This window comes from Setaria viridis, chromosome 3 (assembly GCF_005286985.2).
Source record: "Setaria viridis chromosome 3, Setaria_viridis_v4.0, whole genome shotgun sequence".
NCBI lineage: Eukaryota > Viridiplantae > Streptophyta > Magnoliopsida > Poales > Poaceae > Setaria > Setaria viridis.
Window position 1 is genome coordinate 7608281 of NC_048265.2, and position 16572 is coordinate 7624852.

A 16572-nucleotide genomic window follows, 5' to 3' on the forward strand; every position below is an offset into this window, starting at 1 on the left:
GGGAGGCAAGGGTGGTCGGGCTGGCGGGGTGCGGCTCGGGCGGAATTACTTTTTTTTTTAATTTTTTAACACCCCTTTAGTACCGTTATTTGACACGGTACTAAAGGCCCCCCTTTTGTACTGAAGTAGCAGTACCGGTTGCACAACAATACTAAAAGGGGGGTTAGGAACCGGTACTGAAAGCGCTTTCCCGAGTAGTGCCAGTCCGGCCAGTCCATTCTTTACAAAACACTTGGACTCACACTTTCCTAGTCCCAGCATGATTGTCACTTTGTTCCAAGATCCCATTTTCCTGGTACCAATATGCCTGTAACTGGGTATCCATCCCCACTCCCTAAATCCACACCCATTTCAAATGGGGAGGGTATGGGTAGAAATTATATACCCATTAGAAATGGGGAGGTAGGATATGGGGATGGTACAATTTATCCATTGGATATGTGTATATATGTAGCACAAAGTTAATTATCCATCGGATATGGGTGGGATTGGGGAGCGCAAGGAGTGAATAATAATTATTTGGATTTGGATGTGAACAATAGTGGATTTGCCCATACTCACCATGGCAGGCCTAAGTACCAAGTATATGCCATTTCACCGACGCAACTGTAGTTTCTAATCCGTGTTAGTGGCTTAACAATCATGCTTGCATCAACAGGCAACAAGAAGGTAGGTCCGGCATTTCATGCACCCGTCACAAAAGAAAGGAAGAAAGAAAGAAAGCAAGAAGGATGGGAAAAAAAAGAGAGGATGACGAATGGTGGCGTGATATGGTGACGGGCTGAAGGCGATGGTAGTGGTGGTGCATGCATGGTGCTTCCTGACCCAACCCCATCTACAAATCGAGTCACAGGATAACTTGGCTTTGGAATATGACGACATATATGCATGATTGATGGATAGATAGCTCAGTGGTTATGATGAGTTGAGATGAGGTGCCAACTAGCTAAGAGAGATACGTGGTGTAGTATGTGCTCAAATAATCATGGTGCGAAATAAAATTAAGTGTGTAATAGTAGCTCTTTTGTTTCTTTTGTTTAAGCAAATGGTGGCCTCAACTAGTTTCAGTAAACCAGATTTTAGTTTGTTTTTATACTAATCGCAAGTTCACTCATAGCTAGAGAAACAGTCATCCGTGTCGGCTCATTTGTGTTTGCCATTTGAGAGGTGGCATAGATAAGTCATCCGAAATGGCATGAACACGAGCCTGTGCAAATACTCTTAGAAGTATCCACGCCGTCCCTATTAAGAGCTGGCATGAATAATTTTTCTAGCTTTCATTTGAATTTCACGTTGTATCCGAAAATTCATAAGTTTTGCATACAGACTCGACAGAGATAAAGTTTATATCAAAATTGTATGTTTCAACTATATTTATAATTTTGTAGTTGAACTTTTTTATTTGCAGTAATTTTCATGATCAGGTAGTAGATCAAAGGTTAAGACAACGAAGGTTAAAAGGAATAAAACTCCCGCATCCAACAATGATGTATGGGTCGGATGTTACGAGGGATAAAATCCGCATCAATTTCGTTGTGCTAGCCCGATAACCGATACACAGGGACGGATCTAAGAGGGGCTAGGGGCTCTAGCCTCCCCTACCCCCTACACTATTGCCGGTGTTTTAAAGCCGGTATGACTGAGGTGCTCTCTAGCTAGTAGTAGTTGGCAAATTAGAGAAAGTAATAAGTTAATGGCTATGACAAGATGGGTTAACTAGATAGATATCGTGTTATCCAATAATACTCGATTACCAGCCGGGCGAGATGTGCTTTTGACATCTAGCCGGCTGTGGAGAGAGATGACAACTATGCATCCACATCACAAAAAGCGGCCATTTATCGCTTAGAGCTGAGGAGAACGCACCATGCTTCGAGCACAAGATTCGAATATGCTCAGATATAATAATATTCGTCACGGAAGCTCCAGTACTCCATTCAACGCTCAAGGGAGAAAACATTGACACATGCAGCAACTGAGCTTCTTATATAGTAAGAAAGTTGGGGCTTTGCTACTTCTAACTTACTGCAAGTGCCTTTACATTCTGATTAAAAGGCTGATTTTCTTTTATCTTCATATATAGCTTCTTCTCTGGCGATGGACAATGAGTACCATAAATTTGAGCTAGGTTCAACGCGAAGCCCCTATTGTACATAAGTGGATCCGGAGATGGCCTGACTGTGTTGATGGTTGTGCGATAGGTCATCACTCTTGTTGCCAACCGGTTTGGAGGTGGGAAAGAGCTTGATGCATCGAGAGGATCGTGGTGGGGCGTGACAAGTGAGCTTGTGTCACGTATGTGTTGTCGTGGGTGCAAGGTGGCAACACGAGATGGGAAGGAGGCACGCAAACCGTCCAGAGGTAAACGTCCAAGACAAAGGAGGCAACTTATTGTGTCCCTAAAAACGTGTCTATACATGCATCGTTTTGCATAAATATTAGTTACCCCAGAAAAGAAAAGCATCTAATCTATTTCCAACAATAACTTTGGGTTTTCACTGGAAAAATATTCACAACCCTTTACTTACAACTCTCTTGCTATCATAGGACACGCACACCACACGCACGCACACGCTATCAGTCATCTGATGATTTCGCTATGTGTGTTGTGTGCAACACTAGTACCCTATTTTTTCATGAAAGAAGTATAGACCCAGAACAACATTGTTTCATAATAAATCAAAATCATATGCCCTAAATTTAAAAACGAACCATAAATATAATGCAGAGTTATGTCACACATCTTGTCATCAACAACAGCAACAAAAAGCACCAGCTAGCAAATGGCGCCTGATTAAACAACACGGGACGTATGCGGAATTAAAGCATGACACCACGGGAGGCAACTAAGTGCAAAAGTCGCTCCTTTCCACCAGACGTCGCCCCCGGATAAGAAAACTACGGCCATTAGTTTTGAGGGCCAACCGAGCCACCCATTGGACGTCTCAAAAGATTTCAACCAGTTTTTGTCCCTCTCCCACTATGGTTGGAGGCAACCACACTCACTCAAACTTTCTTGTGCAACTTTAGAGCAACTAGCTAGTTTATTCCCCTCCAAGGAAAGAAAACCTGCTCATTACTTCCATAATGCTTGATTAAAGCCAGAGAAGATACTAAACGAACAAGAGCTTAAATTATGCTTCCATGAACCAAATGCATGAACCAAGCTAAGTATGTTGTGACCAAGTCTCAAGTTGCCAAATTAAGTTTGAATAGCACCACGCTTTTGAGCGGTGCAAGCACTTGTTGTAAAAGGAATGGGATAATTTGCTCGATGATGTTCCTATTTTTGAATTTTTCATAACCCGTTTCGGCCTTGTGTGCCGCACCAATTGGTTGATCTTTTACTAACCGCATCATGCCACTGCGCTAGTTAGTCATTGATTTGGTGCCGATTAAACTAAGCGAAGCAGTCTATGTTTACTAGCGGTATAAGATCGAGGGGACGAGAAGAGACTAACACAGGCCGTGTGCTGTGCCACTTTGGCGTCAAATAATGCTTAACAAACTAGCTAAAACGTGGCAAGTTGCTTTGCTTCCGATTGGGTGGGTTTGATTAGGGTTTAATAGAGTGGAGCAGTAGTGGATGCTGCCGTCATCTCCAACGTACCAAAGCGTAGTGCTTTGGTCCTTTTCTGCTTCTTTTTTTAAGGCGCCTTGGTTGCGTTGTTAAGGTAATCAGCAGGGCTACGTTTTAGTTGGGTGAGCTGTACGTGTTTAGTAGTGTCGCTGAGGTGTCACGCCATGTCAAGCGCTTTTTTTCCCGGTAGGATAAAGCGATCACTCACGTCGTGTGGGCCGCGCATGGATGACGTGGCGAAAAGGACCCTCGTTCATGGATATTATTTGGAACTCCACGTCAAGAAGTGAAGAACCATGCTTGTAGTTTTGAGATGAAACAATTCAGTACCTAGCTAGTGTCGGAAATTATTTGGAACATGCATGCAAAAGGTTTTATTAGTAGTAGGCACAAAACGAGGGTTAGGTGGATTATTATTGCAGCAAGATAAATCTAATTGATTGCTTAGTTTTTTTTGTTGCGTGGAGTTTGTGAACAACCTGAGTTCATGTTCCCTAAATAGGCAAATATCGAAAGGACTTTATTTCATGGTACACGTGCTGACGATTTGAGTTAAAATTAATGATCAGAACTGGAGGTATCAAGCAGCAGAGAAACTCTATTGCATACACCACACAAAAATGCAAAAGGATGATTTGATGATGGACCATCCCATTTTTCCGAACCAAACACACGTAAATTTGTATGGAAAAACTTGTTGCCTTCTGTACCCCTTTTTCATACATGTGGAAATAGGTATAGTTAGGACCTGTTCGCTTCAGCTTATAAGCCGGCTGAAAAGCTGAAACAGCTGATTTGTTGTGAGAGGAAAATAGTGTTTGGTGGCTGATAAGCCGACTAAATAAACTGAAGCGAATACGTCACTTATCTGTTATCACTGGAAACCGACCTGCAGTTTAGTTGGAGATATACTCGTACAGTCGTACTGACATACACGCGCACGACGCCGGCCGGGCTGCAATAATTCGGGAAAGCGTGGGCGGCGTGCGAACGGGTACGAGTACTATGGCAGTTGACCCGGCGACAGGAGATCCGAGCCGCTGGCTCCGCGGCGGGCGGCATCCCCGCCGTCGGGCTCCGGATCCGCGGGCCGTGACGTGCCCCGGGCGCCCAGGAACAGCGACGTCAACGGACGGCCCGCGCGCCACGTGGCGCGCACCCCGCCGGGCGGGCCCCGCCCACGAGCGGCCAGTCCCTTGCTGCGCGGGTCACTTGCCACGTTCGGGAGGGCCCGCCATGCGCCGAGCGCGGTGACGTCGCCCGCCGCTGCTGCTGCCTGCTGCCTGCTGCCCGCCCACAGGACGACGGGGGCGTCGTGGCGGTGGTGTGGGCTGGGGCCCCGTCGGGAGAGCTCCGTCCCTCCCTTGGGTTGTGTCGCGCGCCTCGTGACGTCATCTTTCTTCTCCGTCGCCGTTGGCCGTTGCCTCGTCGGGATTGCTGGGAGCGTGAGCTATCTGACTAGCCAGTGGCGAATCTAGGATTTTAGGTCAAGGTATGCATCCAAAAAAAATGATACACAATTCGGTAAATCCATTTACCAATTCGGTAATAAGGTTTAAATTCATGGATAAAGTAGAAACCATATCCATTAAATACAATATAAATAGTTTCAAAGCCAAACTGATAATTGAAATATATGCATAGAGTACTAGAGACTTACAACGTTACTATAATGACGTTTTTATTCGACGCTTCCGAAGGGACATAAATGTCTCAATTATATCATCTTCATCAACTTCAAAGAAAATATCTCGCTCAATAAAAGTGACTAGACAATCATCCAAAAGACTATCTCCCATCTTATTTCGTAACTTTGTTTTCACTAAAACCATTGCAGAAAACACCCTTTCAACACTTGCTGTTGCCACAGGTAGAAGCAATACCAATTTAAGAAGCTCATAGACCATATCATACACTTTATGCCTCTTTGTTTGGACAAGCTTAAATGAGAGGTCAACAATATTGTCTAGACCTTTGAATCTATCATCCTTCCTGATGTCATCAATATAATTATCTAGCTGCAATTCAAGTCTGAGCAAATTATTATTTGAGAAGTCCTTTGGGTAGAACTTAGCTAGTCTGCGTAGCTTCTGTGCATCAAAAGACTCAAATGAATTAGAAGGATTGAAGGCTGCCATACAAGACATCAACTCCATGTTAATCTCATCAAACCGATTATCAAGTTCTTGACTTATTTGATCAATGACGCCAATATATACTTCTCTTCTAAAGTGGTCATCATTGGTTTGCTTTCGAGCACGAGATTTCCTTGCTGATTTTCCATAAGGAACATAATCACCATCCATAGCAGGAACATCAACACCATGTTTATCACAAAACGAGGTGACCCTCTCAAGAAAATTATCCCAGCCATTTGACCTCAATTCTTGCATTCTTTTCTTTGCCACATTAACAAGTGATACTGCATTAAGAATGTCTTGCTCCCTTCTTTGCAAACACTCAGATAACTCATTTGTGTATCCAAGAATAATATACATTAAGTGTGCAAAGAAAACAAACTCAAAGGTCTCAAATGCTCCCGTCACAAAATGTATTTTGGTCCAATCATCCTTATATGTCGAATCATCCCCAAGATCAACCAGTACATCGTGGATTGATTCATACATAGTAATGATGCTGCATATGGTTTTGTAATGAGATCCCCATCGAGTATCTCCAGGTCTAGGCAAACCCATCTCTTGATGTAATCCAGTTCCAGATTCAATTTCACCACAGTCAAGTGCTTTCTTGACATTCTCAAGCCTTGCATTTCTAAGCATGTCATGGCGCTTACAAGAAACTCCAACAATATTCAACAAGATAGATACTTGATCAAAAAAGAAGCTACAATCAGTATTTCCTTTAGCAACAGCAACAAGAACCAATTGGAGTTGATGAGCAAAACAATGAATATAATAAGCAGAAGGTGATTCTTGCATGATCAATGTTTTCAACCCTTTAATATCTCCTTTCATGTTGCTAGCCCCATCATATCCTTGACCACGGATTTGAGTCAAACTCAAGCCATGACTTAAAAGTAAAGCTTCAATTGCATTCTTCAGTGATAAAGAGGTAGTATCATCTACATGAACAACTCCAATAAAATGCTCACATGGCCTTCCCAATTTATCAACATAACGCAAGCAAAGAGCTAGTTGTTCTTTATGTGATATATCACTAGACTCATCAGCTAAAATTGCATAAGGCTCATCACCAAGTTCTTCAATTATTTTCTTTCTAGTTTCTAGGGCACAGCAGTGAATAATTTGCTTTTGTATGTCTGGGCTAGTTAAGGTACAGTTACCTGGAGCATTCTCCAAAACATACTTATTCACTTCTTCACTATTTCCGGCAAGAAATTTCAAAAGTTCAATGAAGTTCCCTCTGTTGCTAGATTCTTTACTTTCATCATGTCCACGAAACGTCAACCCTTGATGCAAAAGAAACTTGATACACCTAAGTGAATAAGTCAACCTTTTCTTATAAAGTCGAAGATCCTCATCACTCCACTTCTGAATATTATAATCAATTGCTACCTTGGGATTTGTAAAGCCAATATATCTCTCTTGAGCTGCGATATGTGACTTGGAACCCAAATGTTTGAGAAGTGCCTTCTCTCCTATATTCCAATTATTCCAGCCATCAACAGTAAATGCCTCTGACTCTGTGCCCTTCTTGAACAAGTAGCATATAAAGCAAAATACAGCATCCTTTTTAATACTATATTCAATCCATTCATGATTGTACATCCAACAATAATTGAATTGACGATTTATTCCTGAAATCTTTGTTTTCGGAAAATCATGTGCAAAAGGCTTGAATGGACCTTTAGTAATATATGCTCTTCGAATTGCATCTTGATCATTAGTAGGATAACTAAGAATGGGACGTCTTTCACCTGGATCTTGTGGAAGGCGATTGATGTCATAAACTGGTGGCACAGAAGACGGATGCGGTGGGGGCGGTGGTGGGGGCGCTAGGATATGAGTTTCAATTTCCTCAACTACTCTCTCACGAGTTTGCTCTTCCACCACAGGTACAACCGGATCAGAAGAACGATTAGAAGTAGCAGCAGCTGCTGCTGCCTTCCTCTTTGCTTCATGCTTCTGAAAAAGAGATGCAATGTTCCCGTCTCTCTTCATAACTGTTTAAATATTACAAAGAACACAACACCAAACAATTAAATAAATTGTGCTTGTACACGATTGAACTGACACAAGTGATTATGGATCACTCACATGATACGAGTCCAGAACAAAAGATCAATCTAGATCGACTTTTCTGTAGGGTAAAATCCTCCACCTTGTTGCGTGCTAGATGAATCTATAATTTAGGGCTAAGCAATTAGTAATTAAATCATACACGAATAAAGATGTTTTTATAAAAGCCAAAGAACGTAGAACAAATAATTCACCAGATGCCAGTGTTTCTCGAGATCTTGAACGATTATTGGCCTGCGCCCTGCTGCTGGATGCCTGGACTGGCCGCTGGCTCGCTGCTGCCTGCTTCCGGCTGGCAATCGACTAAGTAGTATTGCCGTCGTGTGATGGCGTCTCCGTCTCGTCTCTCCGTCTCAGCAGTCGGCGGTCTGCAGATTCCGGGTAGGGCACGCTGTACGCCGCGCCGCAAGCCGCACGAAGAGACAAAGCCGAACTGCCGTGTGCTGGAGACCTGGAGTCCGTTGCGTGAGGAGGTCGCAATTCGTGTGGGCCGCGTGGGCCTGACGGTGGAATCGCAAGTCTGCACGAGTCGGCCTCCTCTACTGTCCTGCAACCTGCTCTCTCGCTTCCATTTTCTTTTTTCTTTATATAAAATATGTATGTATAGTAATTACCTTGGTGGAAAAACAAGGTATGCTGCAGCATATGCAGCATACCCTGTAGCTCCGCCCCTGTGACTAGCTCCCTCAAGAGCAAAGAGAATGCATGGTTAATGAGTAGATAAATAAACGTTTGGGAATTTAGAGACTGCCAGACTGGGATTGAATTAATTAGGAACTGCTGCATAACAAATTTTTTTGAAATAAGATAACAATTCAAATCGGTGCTCTCGACCAAAGGTACTGATCCTGTCCAAATCAACAAGTTGATGGGCATGGTAGCATGGTATAAGTGGTATTGCTACAGAAGCGCTACGCTACGGTGAGAATAAATTTAGTATTAGCTTCTTTGCTAGTTTTGCCTCGAAGAGGACCCAACATGGCCCGATATAGGAGATGATGAGATTTCACATGGTTCCAGCTAGGATTATGACGTCCCACCCTCCCACTTATGTACGAGTCCTATATATGCACAGCATGTATTAATTCTATAGTGGTTGTATGCATCATAATGCACACATATATCAAAATATAGCATATATATGTTCTGCTTGCATCAAATCCTAGGGAAACAAAGCACACATATTTGCATGTGAATGAGCTTATAGCTCAGTTAAGTCTTAAGTGTATCATACTATCATGTCAGGATGCATCCACACGACAGTTAAGTCTTAAGTGTATCATACTATCATGTCAGGACGCATCCGCACGATAGGGGTTTGAGAATTCGTGTGGGGATCCAACTTATATGAAAAATGTATGTGCAGAAAGTTGGTGATATAGACACGCATAAGTGCGCACAAAGATAGCCCTATCTTCACATGATAGGAATTTGGCGGCTAACCAAATGTGATTTTAGTGTGTTCCATGATGAAAGTAGAGATGAGTCAAAACCGTACCACTACCTAGTCTAGGTCTCGGAGCATGTTCGGCTGCCACACTTTCGTAGCATGTTATCCCTGTCTATCTTCAATCTCACACGTCTTGTCTACTAAATTTACAATACTTACAATAGCTTATTTATTTAAATAAATACAAGTTTACATTATAAAATATCTAAAGAAACTTTTATCACGTACAATTCCCTATATGTCCTTTATATATGTGATCGGAAGTTCAAAACCACTCCATGCCATACAATGTTTTAAAAAAAAAACTCCATGCCATACGAGATCCAAATTTTTATCCCATCAATAATTCATCTTGAACATGATTACTCATTGCCTTTCAACTTGTCGTGTACCCTATAACACACTCATGTCATGTGGCAAATATTGGCGATCGCCTTTGGACGATTTGCTCCGCTCCACTTTGCTTGTTCGATTCATCCAAGCTACCCCTCCTGCTCCTTCCCCGTCCAGCCACGTGACGCCATCTCGGTCCCACCGTGGCCCGTCACCTTCCGCCTGACGTCACGCCCCCATGTGCGCCCGCTCCTATATATACGGGGCCTCCCCCACGTTCCCCCGGCCCGGATCTTGACGGCGAACCACCCAACCAGCCACTCACTCACTCCGAGTTCACGCCGTGAATTACTAGCGGCGGCAGGCAGGCAGCAAGCAGCTCGGTAACCACACGCCTCTCCCTTCTCGTCCGCCCCAACCAAGAAACGAGGGATGCAGGGGGGCGGCGGCGTGAGCTGCGCGGTTGCCGGCGAGGCGGCGGCGCCCCGGTCCCGGCGCCGGCTGGGCCTGACCATCGACCTGGCGGGCGACGTGGAGGCCCCCGCGGAGCGCGTCGGTCGGCTGGTCCGCGAGAGCCCCGTGGTGATCTTCGCCCGGCGCGGGTGCTGCATGTGCCACGTGATGCGGCGGCTGCTGGCGGCCGTGGGCGCGCACGCGACGGTGATCGAGGTGGAGGAGGCCGCCGAGGAGGAGGCCGCGGCGTCGGCGGCCGCCGCCGCCGCCGTGCCGGCGCTGTTCGTGGGCGGCGCGCCCGTGGGCGGGCTGGACGGGCTCATGGGGCTCCACCTCAGCGGCCTCCTCGTCCCGCGCCTCCGCGAGGTTGGCGCGCTCTGCGGCTAGGCCGGTGAGGCGGCGACCCCCGCCGGCGCGCGGCCTGCTAGTGCTGGGTCGCTCGCTCCGCTTGCTTTGGGCTCTGTAGATACACGGGTACGTTACGTTACGTAATTTAGGGGGAAGTCGAGGGGGGTATGGAGCAAAATGGCCGGTGACGTTTGCAGGACGTCGTGGGCGTTCGCTTCGCTGTGCTTGTGGCCTTGTGCTTTGCTGTGGGGGCTGGCGGTGAGAGGGTTGGCTCAAGTGGAGGGCCTCTGTGAGAAATGTCTGGGTCTAAATGTAATTAATACGTTTTCCTCTTCAAGCGTCGTCAATTTCTCTGTCGATCCTCCTCTGCTCGCTCGGCTGTGACAGCGTGACGTGCGTGTGTATGCGACTGCAACCGAAAGAAACCAAGAAAGGAAGTGGAATTCAAAATGGAAAAGCGTATAGTAGGTGTGGTTGGAGTGGACTATCAAGTATACGTGTAATTGGAGGCGAGATAAGGTACTAAACGGGGCAGGGTGGGTGGCGTAGACGTCACCGATCGGTGGGAATAAAGAAAGAAAGAAATTAGAATTCCGCGTCTTGTCAAATTTCCAGCCGGGCAGGCGGCGCACCGGCCGGCACGGCCTCTCTCTCGATCATCGTGGTCCGAAGAGGAGCCCCTGAGCTGCTGAGCTGAAGCTAGGCTCACTCCTGGCTCAGCCGCTTCTGTTTGTACGCTTACTCGTGGCCGCATCCGGGCCGGCCGGATTCCTCGGCCAGGGCCCAGGAGCCCAGGAGCAGCCGGAGGAGCAGTACCTCCGTCGCTAGCTGCACGCGTGCCTATACGCATCGTCAAGTCAGCGTCTCCCAGCACGTACAGTACGTACGTACGTACGTGCCGACGTGCGTGCGTTCTCTCTCTCGGAATCGGACAACTGATCGTACAGTAATTAGCTGCCGTACGGTGTACTCGAATAACCGATCCGCTCGCTCGTACGTGCAGCGCAGCCGAAGGTCAGTGTCGTCTCTGTGTGGTATGTATGTTGTATGCCGTGCTGGACCAGCGCTCCGATCCGTCGCCTGAACTCGACGCAAAACGCAGGCGCGCGGGCACGCAGCGTCGCAGCCTCCCCTGCTACGGAGCCGTCCAGGGGTGCTTGACGTGACGCTTGCGTGTGCCCGTCCGTCCCCCACACGATGACACACGAGCGGAGGGGCAGATGGGGGGAAGAGGATGAAAGACATTCACCCGGGCTGAAAGTGGCCTGGCATGTCTACCAGCGGCCCAAGCCCAGGTGAAAGAATGCCAGTTGAGAACAAGGCCCGATTAGCACAAACTACATGATTATAGTTAGGGCCCAAAGCGCTGCTCCCGTCGTCCCTTCTTTCCGGATGACAGATCAGAAGAGGCAAGAAATGGCGCCAGGCGGCCAAGGGTCTCCCTCTGCATTGTGCAATGAAAGGGCGGATCCCAGATGGCCATGTACTTTTGAGGCGAGGGGGTAAATTTTCATTGTACTTTTCAGGCGAGGGGGTAAATTTTCACGCAGGCGAGCAGCTCGGGATTTATTCTTTGTAATTGAATCTTTATAAGTACACAACACAGAGTTAGCGGTAAATGAATTGGACTTGTACACATAGTATAAAGGATTTGTAAACGCAGATCAAAAAAATAGACGCAAACCGTTTTATAGGAACTCTATCCGTAGTTGGAATAAGGTTGCTAGGTGGTTTTGAGTTATAGTTTGAGTGAGGTGCTACGTTGCATAGAGTATACTGGATCTCATTCTTCTTTCTTCTTTTTTTTAAATCTATTTTGGAATGGTTGGTGTACCGACTTGTTACATAGACCCGAACTTTATTTTACATAAAGCTTCCTTCGTCTAAAAAAATCCTTTAGGCCTTGTTTGTTTGCTGCAGATTGAAAAAGCTCAGGAACTGTTCTGGCTCGAGAAGGGATTCACTCGATCCGATTGTTTCTGTTCCGAACCTCAAGAGGTGGAGAAAAAATCCCGGCCTCGGGGCATACGAAATGGCTTCCTTCGTCTAAAAAAATCCTATAAGCCTCGTTCGTTTGCTGCAGATTGAAAAAGCTCAGGAACTGTTCTGGCTCGAGAAGAAGGGATTCACTCGATCCGATTGTTTCCGTTCCGAACCTCAAGAGGTGGAGAACAAATCCCAACCTCGGGGCATACGAAATGGCTTAGACGGGCCGGACTTGCCTTAACCGAATGGCCATTTTGCCATGCGCCGGATTTAAAATCAGACCAGATCAATCTGTCCAGAACGGGTCTCGTTCCGGACCATTCCGACCAAACCGAATAAGCCCTTACTCCAAATGGTTTGGTAGAAAACTTCCGCAGGAATGTTGGCACGTGCTAGCTCTCCAAAATACTGCCTATATTTTCCTCCATTCAAAAGGAGCCCACGTGAGAACTGAGAAGTAGGTGACCGTCGTGCTAAAAGTACCACTGCGAGCGGGCCTAGCCACCTACGGAGTATCAGCCAACAAATGCAGCCCAATCTGGGAGATCCAGGAGGACCTCTCGTGGGCTCCGCGACCCCCCTCGTCACTATGTCGACATCGTTTGCCAACACCCCCCGCCGCGCCGAGTGCACGAGACCTCCCCGTGCCACCTCGGTCCCTAGCCGTCGGGCCCTGCCTCATCGGGCCCACGGATCAGTGTAACAATCCCGCGACGAACACAAGCAGCACACACGCTCCACGGTAATGTGGGGCCCAGGCAGTTATACGGCCGCGAGGTCCCGCATCACACGCCCTCGGCAGGGACACACGGCATTCGGCCGTCTGTCGAGGAGACCGACGGTCGGGATGCGTCTTGGCGCATGGACCCGGCCCAGCCATCACCTCCTCCAGCCCACTGGCCCCACGTGTCAGCGACGCGCACGCGCAGACTACCTGGGTGCGGCCGCGGCCGTCCACGTCGTCGATGGCGTCGGCGCATCGCCACCGCGGTTGGGTGCACTCCCACCACCATGACGACATCCTTCTTCTCTTCAAAGTCCGCCCCCGTCTTTCTATTAGATTCGACTCTTTCCCCACGATTTCGACTTCCTCTCTCTCTCTCGATCTCGTCTCTCTGTCCACTAGCCGTGAGACGGGGGGCTAGGAATCCCCGGCATCGGAAAAGCGCCGGCTAAAGAACCGATTTTCCCAAGATTTTTGTCCGCCCCGCGCCGTCCGTCGCAGGATCGGATTCTCCGGCCATGGCTCTCGCCGGCCTCCGCCGGCACGCCGGCCAGTTCCTCAGCACCAGCAATGGTGCGTAATTCGGTTTGCGTTCCCAGTTTCGTTGCCTTGTTTCGCCGTTTGGTCTTGAGACTGACGGCTCCATGTGTTTGCGTGTTGCGCAGAGCTTATGGCGGCGTCGCTGTCGACGGCGACCTGCGCGGAGGAGATGCAGAAGGCGGAGGGGGGCGGGTGCCGCGACGACGCGGTAGCGCTGCGGCTCAAGGAGGTGGCCATGGCGGCGATTCTGGTGGCCGGGGTGCTCGGGGTGGGCCTGCCGCTCGCGGGCCGGAAGCGGCGCGCGCTGCGCACGGACAGCTCCGCGTTCCGGGCGGCCAAGGCGTTCGCGGCCGGGGTCATCCTTGCCACGGGGTTCGTCCACATGCTGCACGACGCCCAGCACGCGCTCTCCAGCCCCTGCCTCCCCGCCGCGCCCTGGCGCCGGTTCCCGTTCCCGGGGTTCGTCGCCATGGCCGCCGCGCTCGCCACGCTGGTGCTCGACTTCCTCGCCACCAGGTTCTACGAGACCAAGCACCGCGACGAGGCCGCGCGCGTCAAGGCAGCCGCCGCCGCCACGCTCGCCGCGGCCTCCTCCGCGAGCGACGAGGACATCACCGTGGTCACCGTCGCTGAGGACGACCGCAAGGCCCCGCTCTTGCAGACGCACTGCCACGGACACTCGCACGGGCACGGACACAACCACGGCCATGGGCACGAGCTGGTGCAAGTAGAGGGCCGCGAGGGGGATATGTCGGACCATGTCCGCTCTGTCGTCGTGTCGCAGGTGGGTGTTTGATCAGCTCACTGGGGATGCTTTGGTGCTTCATGGAGCATACTGTGATGACCATTGGCTTGGTTGCAGATACTGGAGATGGGGATTGTGTCTCACTCTGTGATCATCGGGTTGTCACTCGGAGTGTCACGGAGCCCATGCACAATCAGGCCACTTGTCGCAGCACTTTCATTCCACCAGTTCTTCGAGGGTTTTGCATTAGGCGGGTGCATCGCTCAGGTGAGAATTTCAGTAAACTGCCATTGAACATTTCTCATTATTTAATCAATAAAGCTGATTTTGCACATAGTGATGAACATGGAAGTGAAATTATTTAGATTGCACAAGGTTCCAGCAGTTTACCTGTTTGGCAATCTGTACACGGCCCTACAGTTATTTTTGTCGGAATTTACTCCTTTGACAATTTCATGGTTGGGGAATCTGTCTTTAAGAACATGGACCCAGTCCTTGAAACTTCGAGAAAACCTAATTTGTGGATGTTCCATCACTCACTGGCTTGTCAAAGTTGATTGAAATTACTGTGCAAGAATAAATCAAATTATAGAGTTGTAAGAAGATGGGTTTATTTAATTCAAGTTGGTGGGAAAATCCAGCTGATACTCACGCCTCAACTTGATATGGGGTGGGTGTAATTTGTTGTGTTTCTCTCATTGCATTGTTCCTTTTACTGACCTTCCAAGTTGCCTGTTTCTACCTTCCATACTGATATTTGTGACTTGACATCAGGGATTCAGACCTCCTGTGCACTATTGACCTTCTTCCAAATCATGTTTAATGTTTCCAATACTACTAGTTTGGCAATACTTGTACAGCTTTTTATACTTGATAGGTTACGAAATGGTATTGACATATCAGAGGTCAAACATTTGACTTTAATAATATAACCGGGTATTGTGCTGCGTTGCTGCATCTTTTCTATTTCTTTCAGTTTCAGTTCGTTATTAATGTAAATGGTCATCTACGACTCCTATTCCAAGTTTTGGTTGCCTATTACTTTATAAATAGGATTGCGGAGTCACAACAATCTTGTTGGGTGTCCATTTACTGACTGAATTGCATTGGCACTTATTTTACTCATTTACTATTTTCTTTAGTTGGCTGACTGACTACCTAAAAATTATCTCCCTACAGGCACAATTCAAGAACCTTTCAGCGGTTCTAATGGCATCCTTCTTTGCCATTACAACACCGGCAGGGATAGCTGCCGGGGCAGGCTTGGCCACGTTTTACAATCCAAATAGCCCGAGGGCTCTTGTGGTTGAGGGCATTCTTGACTCGGTGTCGGCCGGCATTCTCATATACATGTCTTTGGTGGATCTCATTGCGGCAGACTTCTTGGGTGAAAAGATGACTGGTTCGCTGCGACAGCAATTGGTGGCATACATCGCGCTATTCCTTGGTGCTCTCTCTATGTCATCGCTTGCAATATGGGCTTAAGACCTGCCCTTTGTTATCAGATAGGATCATAAGAGGTGCAGTAAGATCTTAAAAAAAAAGTTGCAGTAAGGCCCTGAGAAAATTCCTTGTATATGTGTACAGTTGTAAGGTTTCCGGGGCATTCTGTGTTCTCACTGTAGTAGCTTGCCTGTGCTCATCATAGGATGCCCTGTTTGAAGGGCATGAAAGAAACACCGCTCATGTAAAAAGTGGGGCCCTTTCACCTGCCCCAACAAAGGCGGTTCCATAGGTGGGAGTGGGATGTTGATGGTCGGTTTTTATTGTACTCGAGTGCGAACTGCTGTGGTTTCTTGAAACGACGAGCAAGTAATGGTATGTGTCATGTGTGACAGCCGCTGCATCTGCAGCTGGTTTTGATTTGATGGTACTGTGCCTGGTCCTCTATTGTCGAATTTCTAACAGCGTTGACAGATTACCGACAACTTTGAGGTCTGCATCAATTTTTTTGTGAGTTTTTTTTTAACGAACGGAGCACTGACTTTGTGCTTTGCGGTCCGTGGACTAGAGTCTACCATTCTTTTTGAGTTGTGCTGTTAATGGAGTAGAGTCATCGAATGGCAACGCCTGGAAGTGCAGAATCTAAGCTGAAAGGCAATGTGGTACTGTAATAAACTCGCCCATCATTTTCTTTGAAAGTGCACCATGCTCGTGTGGCTGAAAGTGCCGGAGAACATTCAGGCGGCCAAG

General features: G+C 47.7%; 3 protein-coding genes across 3 annotated transcripts; 2 read left to right on the plus strand and 1 right to left on the minus strand.

Moving 5' to 3' along the window:
• Positions 1–5247: 5247 nt before the first annotated feature.
• LOC117848991 (uncharacterized) lies at positions 5248–7948 on the minus strand. Its single transcript, XM_034730605.2, has one exon. The coding sequence runs from the start codon at positions 7720–7722 to the stop codon at positions 5248–5250; it is 2475 nt and encodes an 824-aa protein (XP_034586496.1). The 5' UTR covers positions 7723–7948.
• Positions 7949–9846: 1898 nt separating this feature from the next.
• LOC117847589 (glutaredoxin-C7) lies at positions 9847–10741 on the plus strand. Its single transcript, XM_034728811.2, has one exon. The coding sequence runs from the start codon at positions 10016–10018 to the stop codon at positions 10421–10423; it is 408 nt and encodes a 135-aa protein (XP_034584702.1). The 5' UTR covers positions 9847–10015; the 3' UTR covers positions 10424–10741.
• A 2666-nt stretch (positions 10742–13407) lies between these two features.
• Positions 13408–16247, plus strand: LOC117846854 (zinc transporter 7). The gene is made up of 4 exons (XM_034727952.2): positions 13408–13667; positions 13760–14418; positions 14497–14646; positions 15559–16247. Exons 1-4 carry the CDS (start codon positions 13613–13615, stop codon positions 15862–15864), a joined length of 1170 nt encoding a protein of 389 aa, XP_034583843.1. The 5' UTR covers positions 13408–13612; the 3' UTR covers positions 15865–16247.
• Positions 16248–16572: the final 325 nt, after the last annotated feature.

Excerpts from the sequence above, each read along its gene's own strand:
- LOC117848991 (XM_034730605.2), bottom strand. The coding sequence starts at position 7,722 with ATGAAGAGAGACGGGAACATTGCATCTCTTTTTCAGAAGCATGAAGCA.
- LOC117847589 (XM_034728811.2), top strand. The coding sequence starts at position 10,016 with ATGCAGGGGGGCGGCGGCGTGAGCTGCGCGGTTGCCGGCGAGGCGGCG.
- LOC117846854 (XM_034727952.2), top strand. The coding sequence starts at position 13,613 with ATGGCTCTCGCCGGCCTCCGCCGGCACGCCGGCCAGTTCCTCAGCACC. Across the intron at positions 13,668-13,759 it reads GTTCCTCAGCACCAGCAATG|AGCTTATGGCGGCGTCGCTG; the intron begins GTGCGTAATTCG and ends CGTGTTGCGCAG. Across the intron at positions 14,419-14,496 it reads GCTCTGTCGTCGTGTCGCAG|ATACTGGAGATGGGGATTGT; the intron begins GTGGGTGTTTGA and ends GCTTGGTTGCAG.